We start from the raw sequence: 15831 nt of genomic DNA, 5'->3' as shown, positions 1-15831 counted from the left end.
TAGCTTTGCCAGCCTACGATTCCCAGCAATGGGCATTTAGAGGCATCACGCCTCTGGCAGTGGAAGGAGAACATGCCGATTGTGGCTAGTATCCATTGATAGCCTTCTCCCCCGGGCATTTGCCTAAAGCATCGAGAGAGCCCCAGCTTGGGAGGGCTGTTCCAAAGTCTTTTGGAGCACTCTCCCTGCTGCTAGAGTGCTCCAAATAAAAGAGGCGAGGAAGGAGAAGGATAAACCGTTTTATTGCTGAAAGATCATCAGACAAGCCCCTATACAGTACAAAGAAACAACACGATTGTACAGAAACCCCTGCCCGTGATGACCCAACGTTACCCAGATGCAACATTAGCTTCACCATAATCAAAAAGCGATTGATTAAAAGCAACTGATCAGAAGGCCTGCTCCATCGGCAGGAGGGTCTGCTCATCCACGCCACCGTTTTTGCATCAGAGCTGTGCCAAGGATGCCCGTCTTGTATCTGCTCTAGGCAGCATCTCCTGAGAAAATCCCCAAGTGTGCCTTCATCGTAGTCAGGGCGTGGCATGGTGCCAGCCTTCCTCCGTCCCTTGTGCCACGTTCCTTTGTCCGTGTGGCATAAGGAAATGTGGTGTTAGCCTCTGAGAGCCCGGGGCAGCAGGCATGGTGGAATGGCATGTTTTGAAGCTGGTTGGCTTGTCCCTTCAAGTTCTGTGTTCCAGGCTGCAAAAGTCACAAAGGCCTGGTGGGGGAAATCCACAGGCGCCATTTTCACCAAGAAAAAAAAAAGAAGCTATGATGTGAATTGCTCCCTAGATGCCCAAGGACAATAGGAAGTGGGACATCTCCTCCAGCTTCCTGGGGCATTAGGAGGAGGCCCCATGGTTTAGACCATGTGGTGCCCCTTCAAACGTTTTGGGACTACTGCTCCCATTATTCCTGATCACTGGTCCATGTTGGTTGCAGCTGATGGGAGCTGGGATCAAACAGCACCACGTTGGCGACCCCTGAATTCAACCCTCCCTTGCGACAGCAGTGCAGTCTGGCGCCATAAATGAAGCTTGCTGCAAAAAAATTATGCACCCCCCCCCCTGTATGATGGGCAGATCCTGAGTTCAATAAGAGAAGGTTGGAGGTCTGCAAGGTCAGACTGAATTGCATCCAGCAAAGGCCAAATAATAGAACTCAGAAAGCAGCCCTCTCAACAACCCAAGAGAAAAAAATGGGTTGCAAGGTAAAAGGACATCCCGGGTGGTGTTCCCGAACTGTCACAAAACCTCCCACCTGATAAGTCTAGATTTGCGGGGTTAGAGGTAAGGCAAATGACTTTTCTCCTATTGCCAAGGACGGTCTCCTTTGCCCACCAATCTTCAAATAATATAGCCATCGGTTTACGGTTTCTGATCAATGACTGACCCACGAGCTGTCATCCAAAACATCTTGGGGGCACCAGGTTGGCAAAGTCTGGCTTAGGGCAGTAGAAGCTGCCTTCTTTCATTTTGGCTAAAACAGAGAACGGGATTTAAAAATAAAATAAAATTGGGGAACCTATGTTCAAAACACAGGCCTGCAACTAACATATCAAGAGGAAGTCACGACGCCTCTTTGTCGTTGCTGCATCTCCAGATTCCACTTTTGTGCAAGAGCCCCCTTTGCCTGCTGGGGTTTGCAACCCCAAGCGTTTGCTTTCATAGCTGGGATTTGCATGCCCTTTGCCACAGAGGCACATGCAGTTGTGCAAAAGCTTTCACGGGCACCAACACGGTTCAAGGGGTAACCCACTCCCTATTTAATGCACGAGATGCCTGCTCCTCACTGCAGAAAAAGCGGGGCCTGTGGCAAACCGTTCCACCTGCACATCTGCAGCACTGGGAGCAGGGAGATGAAGAGGCAAAAGAAGCAGCCAAAACTATCGCCCCCTCCCTGCCCCCCAAAGCTGAAAACATTGCTGGAGAGAGAGAAGGCCCACAGAAGGACATTGGATCCTGATCGCCGCGTCACCCATGAAGGCCTGAGGCTCTTCTCAGAACTACATTTCCCAGGGGGAATGTGCCAGCAGGATCCCCCTGAGGGATGTTACATGCACCCGAAACTAGTTTCTCCTCGACAGAAAGTCGCAGAGCTCAAGGCTCCTGGCAGAACGCCCTGTTGCTCCATCCACAGCCCTCAGGGCCTCTGAGATGTTCCAGAGCCCCCTGCAAGCACAAGCACTTGGGAGAGAGTGGGAAAGGCACAGAAGCTGGCCTCACCTGGGAGGAGGCGTGCCTGGACCTAGTCACCAGGTGAGGAGGCGGCAAGCAGGGCTTCCAGGGCAACAGTGAAGCCAAAAGCCCATTTCCTAGACTGTTGCTGAGTGGAGAGCTCTCAGGCAGGTTCTGGTTTTGGAGAGCCCAAGAGGGAGCTCTCATCCCCGGACCAGCAAGAGGGTTGGGGAGAATTGAGGGCACGTCCTCCTGGCCTGGCACCTCTTCTTGGCTGACTCCTGCTTTTCAGCCCATCCATTCACCCCATCCCTGGCCTCTGGGCATCGGCGAGGCCATCTGCCCGCGCCAGCCACAGGCGTGGGCTCCTTCCTTCGACTTGGGACCTCTGCCAGCCTTTGACGTCTCAGCCTGCCTGGAGCCTGAAAGCAGCTGTTCGCAAAGGAAGAGGTGGCAGAAAAGAGAGAAAGAGAGAGAGAGAGAGAGAGAGAGAGAGAGAGAGAGAGAGAAAAGGCCTGGCCATCTGAAAAATCATCTGATGGGCATCAGAGAGGGGAACCCGAGACGGCGCCTTCACTTCCGCCTCTGCTCCGCTTGCTGCAGGCGGCGGGTGAGGTCATCAATCCGGACGTTCTTCAGGTGCAAGAGATGCTCCAAGCGGCGGACCTTCATCTGAAGGATCTGGACCAGGGAAGAGACAGAGAGGGGTGGATTTCGAAGGGTCTCCCAAGTAGCCCCAGCAGCTCCTGGTGGAGAGGAAGGAGACCCAGGGCCCTGAGGCAGCCACAGCCAGCATCCTGTGGCAGGGAGTTCCTCGGGTGGTGCGTGTGGCTAACAACCTCAGACGCGTCTGTCCAGACTAACCCTGCCCACCTGTAGAAACATGCAGAAGGGGCGCTGTTGCAAGTGCCACATTAATGCCCATTCTGGCCCCTTCCAACTGCATGGCTCTGTGAGGTTGAGGAAGGGCAGGGCAGGGCTAAAGTTCAGGTGGGGAAGATGAACCTGGCTGGGCCTCAGGGGGAAGGCAAGGGAGCGCCTCTCTCACCTGAACCATCTCCTGCGAGGCCAGAAGGGCTTGTTCCCTCTCTGCTAAGTGGAGTCGGAGATTGGCGTCCGTTTGCAGAGGCACTGTGTAGCTCTGGTGTCCTTTGGGCCCCCTGGAGACAAGGAAAAGTTCTGGAGGTCACGGTGGTGCAAAAACCTGGGGGTTCCTACCCAAAACGCACACACACACACACACTTGACCATAAGAGCAGCCAGCTACTTTACCAGGTCAAAGCAAAAGCCCAGATTTGGTGCAAGACTTCAGCTAGACTGCCACTAATCCTGGAGGCTCCACTTAGCTATCACAGTTCGCAGCAGAGCTCACCAACAGGGCGCCTCCAGATGTGGCTGAACTACCGTACGACCTTGCCACTCCTCCTCTCTGGCTCTGGGGACCTGGGAGGCCGGGGTTCGAATCCCCGCTCAACTCACTGTGGCTGTTCGCCACCTCTCAGCCTACCTCACGGGGTTGTTTGTGGGGATAAGATGGGGCGGGGGCGGGTGGGAGTTGAGTTGCAGTCAAATATGTCTGGAGGGCGCTGTGCTGGGAAAGGCTGGGAAAGGACACAGACAGGGCTCAGGTGAGAGAAAGAACCAAGGGGATTTCCACCAGGCTGCCCACCCTGGTAGACCTGCCCCTTAAACTATGGAACTCCCTGCCACAAGAGGCTGCAAGAGGAGAGGAGGGGGAAGACTCCCAGGCTCCCCCTTCCAGAACAGAAAACTTTTTTTTAGTCATTCATCCTTTGCATTTATATCTCACCTTTTTCCCCGAGGAGCTCAAGGGGGCTGACATGGCACCCCTGCTTCCACAACAACCCAGTGAGGCAGGTTAGGCTGAGGGGCAACGACTGGCCCAAGGACACCCAGTCAGCTTCATGGCCAAGTGGGGAATTTGAACCCTTGTCCCCCAGCTTCTGGTCCGACACCATGACACCACACTGTACTTCTTTGCACAGTTAAACCGCGGAACTCCCTCCCACAGGAGGCAGTGATGGCTGCCAGAGTGGCTGGGAAAACCCAGCCTATTATTATTATTATTATTATTATTATTATTATTATTATTATTATTATTTGCTTGCAGCTGTACTGCCAGCCCTGGCAAGACAGGGTTTCCCTAACTGGCAGTAATTCTTTTCTTTTCTTTTAATTACCTTTCCAACGCAGGAGAGTCCTGGGTGCTGTTGGGTTTGGGCTTTGAAGTGAAGCCTGTAAAATGTGAAACAGAGACTATCATTAGAGGCGTGTAGGCCCTCCAAAATCCCCGCCCCACAATCCGCAATGAAACCAGAATTCAACTGAGACTCTGTATTTATAGCTATCTATACCTTTATATTACATTTTTTATTTTAAAAAAAATCCCATGAAAAGTTATTATTTATTGATCTATCTTATTAGGGAAGGTCCACAGCTCAGTAACGGAACATCTGCTTTGCATGCAGAATGTCCTGGGTTCAATCGCCGATGGCATCTCCGGGCAGGGCTGAGAGAGACTCCTGCCCGGAATCCTAGAGATCTGCTGCCAGTCGGTGTAGACAATACTACGATGGATGGTGTCTTGCTTTGAGGGAGCGGCTTCCTCCCTGCCTTTGGCCGTGGATAAGCAGAACAAAGCAAAAAGAGTCTCTTACCATTTAAAGAGATTCTAATGATCACAGCGTAAGAGCAAAGAGTCTATTCTCGGAGTAAAGGTGCTCCCAGTTAAGGTTTACACCCACTTCCCCCCTAGTCACTTCCTCATCTTGCAACCTGATCTCGCATCCACCATGCCTTCTGTGCAGCTACCTTATCTAATCTCCTTGACCTTGGACTGAGGGGCTGGAGTCTGTTAACTTTCTTCTCTCTCTCTCTCTCCCGGTTCTTCTCCTCCTACCTGTTCACCACCCAATTCTTCCCAACTTTTGTCTTCTGGACTATGCCCCTCTGCAAACCACTGTTCCAAATCTATACTGCCCCACTGCTTCTGGGAAGATTCAGGATCCTGGTCAGGGGGAGGGGGAGGGGGAGTCTTCCACCTCAGTGCTTCCTCAGTGCAGCCCTCCTCAGCAAGTCCCTGATGGATGGATCCTGTTCCTTTCTATGTTCCTTCCTGCATTCCAGTGACTGATTTAGGAAAAAGATGCATACACCCCCATCGTTCTGCCCGGACGCTGAGGCCCAGTGCCGAGGGCCTTCTGGCGGTTCCCTCGCTGCGAGAAGCCAAGTTACAGGGAACTAGGCAGAGGGACTTCTCGGTGGTGGCACCCGCCCTGTGGAACGCCCTCCCACCAGATGTCAAAGAGAAAAACAGCTACCAGACTTTTAGAAGACACCTGAAGGCAGCCCTGTTTAGGGAAGCTTTTAATGTTTAACAGACCATTGTATTTTAATATTTTATTGGAAGCCGCCCAGAGTGGCTGGGGAAACCCAGCCAGATGGGCGGGGTATAAGTAATAAATTATTATTATATTATTACACAGTTTAATAATAAATAATGGCTATGGTTGGTTGGCACCTGTATGCCTTGGGAGACCATGGGGGGCGGCGCCTTTGGGGGTGAGGTTGCAGGACCTGCTGGGGCCGTGTGATAAATTTATAGTAATAAATAGACCCTCTTAGCTATGTGCATAAACATCCCTCTAGGAGGATAGGCCGCTACTTTGTACAGAGTCAGACCTTTGGTTCCTCTGGCTCAGTATGGCTTACACTGACTGGCAGCAAGTTTCCTCCAGGGCTTAGGACTGGGGTAACTCACTTGGTAGAGCGGGAGACTCTTAACTGCAGGGTTGTGGGTTCGAGCCCCACGTTGGGCAAAAGATTCCTGCATTGCAGGGACCGGATGATCCTTGTGGTCCCCTGTTGTTGTTGTTGTTGTTGTTGTTGTTAAAATGTGCGCCCTTCATCACAGGGCAGTTCACAGCAGAAAAATACAAAATGAGAACCCAAAATGCAAAGACAAAAACAAACCAATAACCCACAGACACATCTAAAAGCTGGATGCTGGAGGGTTCAGAACAGGCAAAATGAAGCCCTTCTTCATGCAGTGCAGAGTTAAGCTACGGAACTCCCTGCCACAAGAGGCAATGATGGCCACCAACTTGGATGGCTTTCAAAGGTTATACCAGGCATCCCCAAACTTGGCCCTCCAGCTGTTGTTGGACTACAACTCCCATCATCCCTAGCCAACAGGACCAGTTGTCAGGTATGATGGGAATTGTAGTCCAACAACAGCTGGAGGGCCGACTTTGGGGATGCCTGGGTTAGACAAATTCATGGAGGAGGAGGGCTGTCAATCGCTATCAGCCATGATAGTTATGCTTTGCTCTCCGCAGTCAGAGGCAGCGATGCTCCTGAACGCTAGTTGCTGGAAGCCACAGGAGGGGAGAGGTGGTCTTGTGTTCGAATCCTGCTTGCTAGTTTCCCACAGGCATCTGGCCGGCCCCTGTGAGAACAGGATGCCTGGACCAGATTACTCATTGGCCTGATCCAGCAGCCGGCTCTTCTGATGTTCTGACGTTCTGGCCTGATCCAACATTGATCCTACCTGTATCCAGATAGTTGTTCTCCTCCAGGGTCGAGCGCATTCCCAGCTCCTGTGTCGAGAGAGCCAGAGAAGAAAAGCAAGTTGACTCGCTGAGCGCTCAGGGTCCCGCTGCTTCCTTCCTCCTGGCCACATCAATGCTATTCAATTAAATTGGCTCCCCCACCCCACCCCTCCCCACCTTCTGGTCTGATGCTGGTTTGAGTTGTAACATGCAGGTGTGAGCTTGGAAAGGAGCGTGGGGGTCGCAGCAGCCTCTAAGCAGGGCAGGATGAATCCTACAGCAGCAGAGAAAGGAGGGCAGCAAAGGAAAGAGGCACAGCCGTTTGGCTACCCGTTGAGGAACAGCCACCCAAATCATTTCTGGGGCTCATGAGAAGCCGTCAAGAGAGAGGGGAGGCGAGCTGGTGGCTTCTCGGGCTTTTGAGATTATTTTCTTCAGCAGGGTCAGGCCATGAGCAGCCAGGCACTAAGCTAAGGAGACTTCAAAGCCCATTCCCAATGCCAGACTCCCAAATAAATAGAGTAATAAATAAATAAAGTAAATCCCTATTTTCAGTCCCAAATTTACAGAAGCTGTCCTGGTTTCCGATACGTCCCTATTTTCATCGGAGAAATGTTGGAGGGTATGGAGTTACGTGACCCCCGAGCCAAGGAGATAAGCACAGTGGTACCACGGTTTGCGACCGCAATCCGTTCCACGGAGGGCACGCTTCTGCGCACGCACACACTGCACAGGTCGCATCTACGCATCCGACGCCACGGAACCCAGATGCAAACACTTCTGGGTCTGCGGCGGTCGCTCGCCGAAGCGGTCACAAACAGAGGTAGGTGTAAACCGAGGTTTGACTGTAACAATACAACCTTTAGAAGACATTGGAAGGCAACCCTGTATAGGGAAGCTTTTTAATGTTTGATTTTTTAAAAAATGTTTTTATATCTGTTGGAAGCCGTCCAGATTAAGGTTACCAGACGTCCCCTTTTCCCAGGGACAGTCCCTGGATTTACAAATCAGTCTCCTGACAAAATCAATCTACAGTGGAACCTCGGTTTATGAACACCTCGGTTTACGAATTTTCGGTTTACGAACGCCGCGGACCCATCTGGAACGGATTAATTCACTTTCCATTACTTTCAATGGGAAAGTTCGCTTCAGTTTATGAACACTTCAGTTTAAGTACTCCGCGGACCGTCTGGAACAGATTAATCCGCTTTCCATTACTTTCAATGGGAAAGTTCGCTTCAGTTTATGAAGTCTTCAGTTTATGAACAGACTTCCGGAACCAATTGTGTTCATAAACCGAGGTACCACTGTATTTAGTAGGAGGTTGAAAAGTTTCCCCAGATTCATTGAAAAAAATCTGGTAACCTTAGTCCAGAGCGGCTGAGGCAAGTCAGATGGGCGGGGAATAATATGAGACCCAAATGGTTGAAGACTTGCTTTTTTTCTTCTCTTCTCCTGCCTCCCCCCCCCCCAAGCAATAGATCACAGCTTCTGTAGCCTACGTATAGTAGGGGTATTTGAAACAAGCCATCCTAGCCTACCCTTCGTTGCTTTTCAAAATATGGCAGCTCTAACTCTGCTTGAAGCAAAGAAAGGAAGAAAGGGCAGCCATGGAGGGCTAGAGACAGATGCACCGAGGAGATGCAGATCAATGACTAATGTCCATGGCTGCTGCGTAGAACCTCCAGGTTGAGAGGCAGTTTACCACTGAATACTAGTTGCAGGGCAGGGAAGGGAGAGCAGGCAGTCGGGAAGGGTTACAGCATTCCTGCCCTGCACGGGGGGGGGGGGGTTTCCTGGATGCCGTCCCTGCCCCCGCCCTGGGTGGAAGTTCCCTGGCTTCTTTCTAGATGCTGGACCGCCCTGTGCTGCATTAAACAAGTTGCAGCGCTGGCCGATGCGTCCCGTGGAGTCCCACAAACGGGCTGCACGTAGGATTGCTGGCCCCTTCTCTCGGCTGACAGCAGCACATGCTGTACAGAGCGCAAGGGCAGGGTTTCGGAGCGCACGGCTCACCCATTACTCCACAACCCTGGCCTCAAACGCCGGCTGTCACTTGTGAATGGGCTTTGGCGGATCAAACAGCAATTCATATTCTCTGCGACGACAGCCCCGTGGAATCTATCCAAGAAAAGAGATTCCGCAGCATCCGTAGGGGGCAGCTCACACCATGCAAGAATCAGTGCGCTGGATCTGTTGACGCAGATCCGACTTTTTTGCATATTCACCACCGATGAGAAGGAGATTTTCAGTCTCTTCTTATTCTTGCCAGAATCCTTTACATTTCCAAACATTCCCAGCAAGCTCTGTGACGCCTCAGACCCTCCAAGTCTCCCTATTTTCCAGGGACAGTCCCAGATTTACAGAAGCCGTCACCGTTTCTGAATTGATCGTGGAATGTCCCGCTTTTCCTGGACATCCCTATTTTCATCGAAGAAATGTTGGAGGGTATGGAGTTATGGGGGCCCCCTCTTGAAGCCAAGGAAATAAGTAACTATACATCTGAAGACATCTGAAGAAAGTTCTGTGGAGGGAAGCTTTCAATGATTGATGTTTTATTATTATTTTAGAAGCCACCCAGAGTGGCTGGGGCAAGTCAGTCAGATGGGTGGGATATAAATAATAATAATAAGATGATGGTGATGATGATGGAATAGGATGTCCCAATTTTTGTTGGAGAAATGTTCTAGCTTCTAGCTCTGATCATAATAATAGCAAGAGTAAGAGTAGTAAATAAGATAAATAGGACAGCTCTATTTTCATTGGAGAACTGTTTGAAGGTGGAACGGTCTCCCTCAGGAGGTGGTGGACTCTCCCTGAGTGGAGAATTTAAAGCAAAGTTGGGATGGCCATTTCCCAGGGATGCTTTAGCTGAGATTCCTGCATTGCAGGGGGCAGACTAGATGACGCTTGGGGCCCCTTCCAACTCTGCAGTTCTATGATTCTGTGAATCGGTGTAAGGATGTGGCATTTTGCAATAACTGACAACCCTTTCGTAAGAGGAGGGGCAACCCTTCGAGCAATGGGCAACTCAACTGGCAATCCTAAGAGCCACACAGCCTGGAGCCTGTGAATCAGACAAGCAGAGGGGGAAAGAGGGGGAGCGAGAGAGGGGACCTTCCAGCAGGGGCGTATGCTGAAGAGGAAAAAGGCTGAGACCTGGGGCAATGGAGACGGAAAGGAGCAAAGACTGCAGGAGCCCACAGCGGTTGGAGGATGGCCCTGGAAGGAAGCAGAAGGGAGGAAGGCGTGAAAAGGGGCTTGCCTAGAAAACACACGTCCAAGATGTTTTCCATTTGCCCTGCTGATTTCCCAGGAAAACCCTCTGCTTATTGCTGAATCAGAACAAACTCCAATCCGCAGGCAAACCAATTTTTTTCTGATTCAGCAGCAAAAAGAAGAGCAGCCAGCTGCTGATTTTGGCCAGATCTAATATCACCTTCATCGATTTAGCTCACTTTCCAGAGATTTGGGCATTGCAGCACAGCAAGAAACATTTCAGAAGAACATGCTAAGAAAACGTCTTTTAAAAACAATGCATGCGGTGGTTGCAGCCTTAAGCTTGACACCGCATTCCCAGTGCTGGAAAAAAGCAGTTTGGCGGCTTGAGGCGAGCACCCTCTGCTGCTCTCTAGAAAAATAGCAAGTAGCCTGGCCTGTTTCTTGCTTTGCTGTTTGGGACTGTCCCACCTTATTTATACTCTGTGGCATAAACCTAATGGCTTTGTCTCCTGCAGTTTGCACATGCAAAATAAACTCTGGTGCAATGACCAAAAAATGCCAACGGACAAGGGACGGTTGCATGCAAAAAACTGACAAATTTAAGGTGGCTTAGTATTTTCACTGCGCCGCTACAAATGCTGGGCATGATCCACTGGGAAGTTCTCCTGTGGAAGTCCCATTGAAATGAATGAGCTCTATTCAAGAGCACAGAGCATGAGCCGTAGTGATTACGGCGCAACAAGAAACCACATTTGCAGCCCGCAGGCTTGATGGCTCCACGTGGATCTGGGAGGCAGCGGTTCAGACTTGGCTGGGCCATTAGCAAGGAGTTGTTGGCGCTCTGGGGCAAACTGCTGTCTCTCAGCCTCAGTTCTGTAAATCCGCAAAATGGGCGCAATAGTTTCCTGCTGCACGGGCTACTTGCAAAGTTGCAGGTGAACGGAAATGCTCTAACAGTGCAAGATGCACTTATTGCCTTCCATCCCTCCTCCCTTCCAGGCTCTGCTAACCTGATAGGAGTTGGACATCTTGGCCTGCTTTTGTTTCTCCTCGATTTTCTGTCTCAGGGGAATCAGCACCAGCTCTACCATCCCAGGGGTGCACTGGGCAATCTTCCGGACCATGTCTTCTGGGATGGAGAAGTTAAGCTTGCTCAGAACTTTCCTGCAGAAGAAGAAGGGCAATGAAATCAAGTCAGCGTATCCAAAGTCCCCACTGGAACACGGGGTGCAATTCCTTGGACACATCAGGGCTTAAGGCACCCAGGTTTTTGACTCCTGGGAGCTGTACATGGGCAGTTCTGGAAGGCTGTGGTGGATTTCCAAAGGCGTTTTAAAGCTCAGAGGCCAGCTAGGCTCCGTTTTGCAGCAAAATGCAGTGAAATCCACAAAGAAGACGAGAGCATCACCAAGCAAAAACAAGCAACGTTTAACATTTAATGTTCCCCTGAAAAAGATTTTTAAATACACCTTTCCCAAAAAACCGGAAGCTTTTCTATTAGGACTTATAGGACAAGAGATAGTGAAAGGAGATCAAGTATTATTTTTGTATGCGACAACTGCGGCTAGGACTTCGTTAGCCCAAAAATGGAAAACTCAGAAGTTACCGACGACTGAAGAGTGGCAGACAAAAATGATGGACTATGCGGAATTAGCAAGACTGACTAGCAGGATCTGAAACCAGGGAGAGGCAAAGTTCCAAAAAGACTGGAGTAAATTTGTGGACTATATGGAGAAGAACTGTAGAAGTTTAAAGACACTTGCAGGATTGAAATAAATCCTACGAATTGACTTTAGGTAGAAGGAATAAAGGAACTGTGAGATAGGAATGGATAAGAAAACCGATTGGGGGGAAGGAGGGAAGTCAAAGCTCGGTAGAGCAAATAAAATTGTAGTAACTGATAAGATGCTAAGAAGAAGAAAAATATGTTTATTATGTGTTGTTGTGTTTGTGGTTGTATGTTTTGTTTTGGTTTAAATGTGTTTAATTGGAAAATTTAATAAATTATCTTTTAAAAAAACATTTAATGTTCCCATTTGACATGTCCCATATCTCAGCCAGCAGCAGTGGGTTTTAAATTCAGGATACAGTAGTACCTCGGTTTATGAACACAATTGGTTCCAGAAGTCTGTTCATAAACTGAAGCGTTCATAAACTGAAGCAAACTTTCCCATTGAAAGTAATGGAAAGTGGATTAATCTGTTCCAGACGGTCCGCGGGGTACTTAAACTGAAGCGTTCATAAACTGAAGCGAACTTTCCCATTGAAAATAATGGAAAGTGGATTAATCCATTCCAGATGGGTCCGCGGAGTACTTAAACTGAAGCGTTCATAAACTGAAGCATGGGTGTAATTGGTTCCGGAAGTGCGTTCATAAACTGAAGCGAACTTTCCCATTGAAAGTAATGGAAAATGAATTAATCCGTTCCAGATGGGTCCGCTGTGTTCATAAACCAAAAATTCATAAACCGAGGTGTTCATAAACCGAGGTTCCACTGTATAGCTCAGGGGTGTGACTGACCTGTTCAGGTGTCCCCAGTTGGAGAGCTTCTGCTGCGTAGAATTAGCTGGCGCGTAGTTGTGCATTTCCACTATTTTTGGAAAGTAAAACTTCACCACTTCAGCCACCAAAACTGCATGGGAAATCAAAGGGAGAAGTAGGAGCAGAAGCAGATGGTGACCCACAACGCCCCCCCCCCGCCAAGCCCACCCCATCCCTGGCATTTCCTACAAACTTCGTCTATGGTGGCCCGACATGTCTCCAACCAGAGCAGAACCCACCAAATGGAACCTAGGTCCCAAGGCCCAGAGCTCAGGGGCTTTTCCAAACAGGTGGCAAATGGAGAAAGTGGTTAGAGACATCTGTTTTTCTCCCTTTCTTCTAACGCTAGAACACAAGGGGGGGGGACGGTTCATAAAACGAAGCTGAACCTTGGAAGGTCCAGGACAAGCAAAAGGAAGACCTTCACACACAGCACATTGATAAACTTCACAATTTGCTACCACCACATCATAGAATTGTAGAGTTGGGAGGGATCCCCAAGGGTCATCCAGCCCAACCCCCTGCAATGGAGGAATCATAGCTGAAGGATCCCTGACAGGCGGCCACCTGACCTCTGCTTTAAAACTTCCAAGAAAGGTTGGAAGGGACCCTTACAGGTGCACAGCAGGTAGGAATCCCTGGAGCCCCCCTGGAGCTTCCCTCCCTCCCTCCTGAAATGTAGCCGAGGGGCCTGAAACTGAACCAAGGACGCCACCTTTCCTTTGCCTCTGCTTCCTTCTCACTCACCAATTTCTATTGCTTCCTTTGATGTTTTATTGTATTTTTAATATTTTGTTGGAAACCCAGCCAGATGGACAGGGTATAAATAAATTATTATTATTATTATTATTATTATTATTATTATTATTATTATTATTCCTCAGTGCAAGAGTTTAGATTGGAGGCTCCTCGGGGCGGGGACCTCTTGCAGCTTCTCTTTCAGGAACTACACACCCACTGACTGCGCTATGCAACAGAGAATGATGCTAATAAACCAACAGGTGAAGCTTTTCCTACAGCGGCTAGGAAGGGGTGGGGCAACTGTTTATTATATTGGTGTCGTGTGTTTTTTAAGGCACAGTAACCCGGGGGGTGGGACCCAGGTGGCGCTGTGGGTTAAACCACAGAGCCTAGGGCTTGCTGATCAGAAGGTCGGCGGTTCGAATCCCTGTGATGGGGTGAGCTCCCATTGCTTGGTCCCAGCTCCTGCCAACCTAGCAGTTTGAAAGCCCGTCAAAATGCAAGTAGATAAATAGGAACCGCTACAGCGGGAAGGTAAACGGCGTTTCCATGTGCTGCTCTGGTTTGCCAGAAGCGGCTTTGTCATGCTGGCCACATGACCTGGAAGCTATACGCCGGCTCCCTCGGCCAATAATGCGAGATGAGCGCGCAACCCCAGAGTCGGTCACAACTGGACCTAATGGTCAGGGGTCCTTTAACCCGGGGGGTGGGACCCAGGTGACGCTGTGGGTTAAACCACAGAGCCTAGGGCTTGCTGATCAGAAGGTCGGCGATTCGAATCCCCGCAACGGGGTGAGCTCCTGTTGCTTGGTCACAGCTCCTGCCCACCTAGCAGTTCGCAAGCACATCAATGTGCAAGTAGATAAATAGGGACCGCTCCGGCGGGAAGGTAAACGGCGTTTCCGTGCGCTGCTCTGGTTCACCAGAAGCAGCTTTGTCATGCTGGCCACATGACCTGGAAGCTGTCTGCAGACAAACGCCGGCTCCCTCGGCCTATAGAGCGAGATGAGCGCTGCAATCCCAGAGTCGGACACGACTGGACCTGATGGTCAGGGGCCCCTTTACCTTTAATCCGAGGGTTGGGGGGGGATGGGAACAAATGCTCTTTTGCTGCCTCAGTATGACTCTGTTTTGCAAGACTCAGTGTTGATGTGACTTTAAGAGCCCCACATGGCCCCACATCTCAGCAGTCTCTCCTTATGTTCGATGTTCATCATGTTTTAATATTATGTTGGGAGCTGCCTAGAGTAGCTGGGGAAACCAGCCAGAGGGGTGGGGTATAAATAATAAATTATTATTATTAATAATATCATCATCATCATCATCATCATCATGACTCCTACCTTCCAACATTTCTCCAACAAAAATAGGGATATCCTATTTAATAATAATAATAATAATAATAATAATAATAATAATAATAATAATATTTATATCCCGCCCATCTGACTGGGTTTCCCCAGTCACTCAGGGCAGCTTCCAACATATATAAAAACATAATAAAACATTACACATTTTAAAAAACTTCCCTATACAGGGCTGCCTTGAGATGCCTTCCCAAGGTTAAATACTGTAGTTACTTGTCTCCTTGTCTCAAGGGTCGCATAACGCAAACCCTCCAACATTTTCCTGATGAAAATACAGAGGTCCTAAGGAGAAGCGGGACATTCTGGGATCAAATCAGAAACTGGCGGGACGGCTTCTGTAAATCCGGGACTGTCCCTGGAAAATAGGGACACTTTTAGAAGACGTCTGAAGGCAGCCCTGTTTAGGGAAGTTTTTAATGTTTGAAGTTTTGTTCTGTTTTTAATGCTCTGTTGAAAGCCGCCCAGAGTGACTGGGGAAACCTAGCCAGATGGACAGGGGGTAGAAATAATTTATTATTATTATTATTATTATTATTATTATTATTATTATTATTATTAGAGAGTCTGCATGACTTATGCAGGCCCCGGATTCTCTGATTCTATAATCTATTGTGAAACACACATATACAAGTGCCAGGATTCGAACAAGTGCCCCCCCCCCAAAAAAAAACCTCCATCGCTGAAGTCCCGGGCGATGTTCCTCTTGGGGCGCGAAAGTGGGATGGCATCGACCCAGCTGTACAGGTCGTTCAGGCTCTCCTCGTCCAGCTCCCCGTTGGCCATGCTGATGCTCGTCTCCCCTGTATCCTTGGCAGCCCTCTAGGTGCCCCCCTGGACCGGGCTCAGAGCTTCTCCACCAGCTCCCTTCTGCCCTGGAGGGCTGGGCGCAGCCATATTGTTTGCCTTTGTGACCATGGCAACGTCAACAGCGTCCTCCCCCCCCCCATCTCAGGTGTGGCAGACCCCAAAGCACCCTGGGAGCGGTAGTTCCCAGCGGTAGGCCCAGCAACAGTAACCGCAACAGCAGGGTTGCTAGGCAACTGGAGCATCTTAGCAGCTGCCTAGCAACGGGATGGGAGCTGCCCAGCTAAGAGGCATTTGGGGGGGGGGGAGAGAGCCAGAAATGGCTGGTTGTGCGTCTGGGGCCCCAACAAGCTTGCGAGAATAGGGGGCAGAGGCCAGGAAAGCGGAATGTATTCACACATGCAAGG

The 15831-nt window shown here is 49.8% G+C and overlaps 1 protein-coding gene across 4 annotated transcripts; it reads right to left on the bottom strand.

Annotated features, from left to right (window-relative positions):
* Positions 1-223: 223 nt before the first annotated feature.
* SPEF1 (sperm flagellar and cilia associated 1) lies at positions 224-15627 on the bottom strand. Of its 4 annotated transcripts, none has more exons than XR_015947827.1 (9): positions 15292-15579; positions 12492-12603; positions 10981-11134; positions 9908-9970; positions 6748-6796; positions 4379-4433; positions 3226-3337; positions 2226-2858; positions 224-2141 (listed from the first exon to the last, which is right to left on the bottom strand). XR_015947827.1 is itself a non-coding variant. In XM_088660704.1 (9 exons), exons 1-8 carry the CDS (start codon positions 15401-15403, stop codon positions 2751-2753), a joined length of 765 nt encoding a protein of 254 aa, XP_088516830.1. In that variant the 5' UTR covers positions 15404-15579; the 3' UTR covers positions 224-718; positions 2749-2750. The 4 variants fall into 4 exon arrangements, 3 of the variants coding, with proteins under 3 accessions (XP_088516830.1, XP_034959615.1, XP_034959616.1); XM_088660704.1 differs by having other exon boundaries at positions 224-718; positions 2749-2858; XM_035103724.3 differs by having other exon boundaries at positions 224-2858; positions 15292-15596.
* Between the last annotated feature and the right edge of the window lie 204 nt (positions 15628-15831).

This window comes from Zootoca vivipara, chromosome Z1 (assembly GCF_965207765.1).
Source record: "Zootoca vivipara chromosome Z1, rZooViv2.hap1.1, whole genome shotgun sequence".
NCBI lineage: Eukaryota > Metazoa > Chordata > Lepidosauria > Squamata > Lacertidae > Zootoca > Zootoca vivipara.
This window is presented reverse-complemented; position numbering and strand designations above follow the sequence as displayed.

Excerpts from the sequence above, each read along its gene's own strand:
- SPEF1 (XM_035103724.3), bottom strand. The coding sequence starts at position 15,403 with ATGGCCAACGGGGAGCTGGACGAGGAGAGCCTGAACGACCTGTACAGC. Across the intron at positions 12,604-15,291 it reads CCGGGACTTCAGCGATGGAG|TTTTGGTGGCTGAAGTGGTG; the intron begins GTTTTTTTTTGG and ends TTTCCCATGCAG. Across the intron at positions 3,338-4,378 it reads GACTCTCCTGCGTTGGAAAG|GGGGCCCAAAGGACACCAGA; the intron begins GTAATTAAAAGA and ends CCTTGTCTCCAG.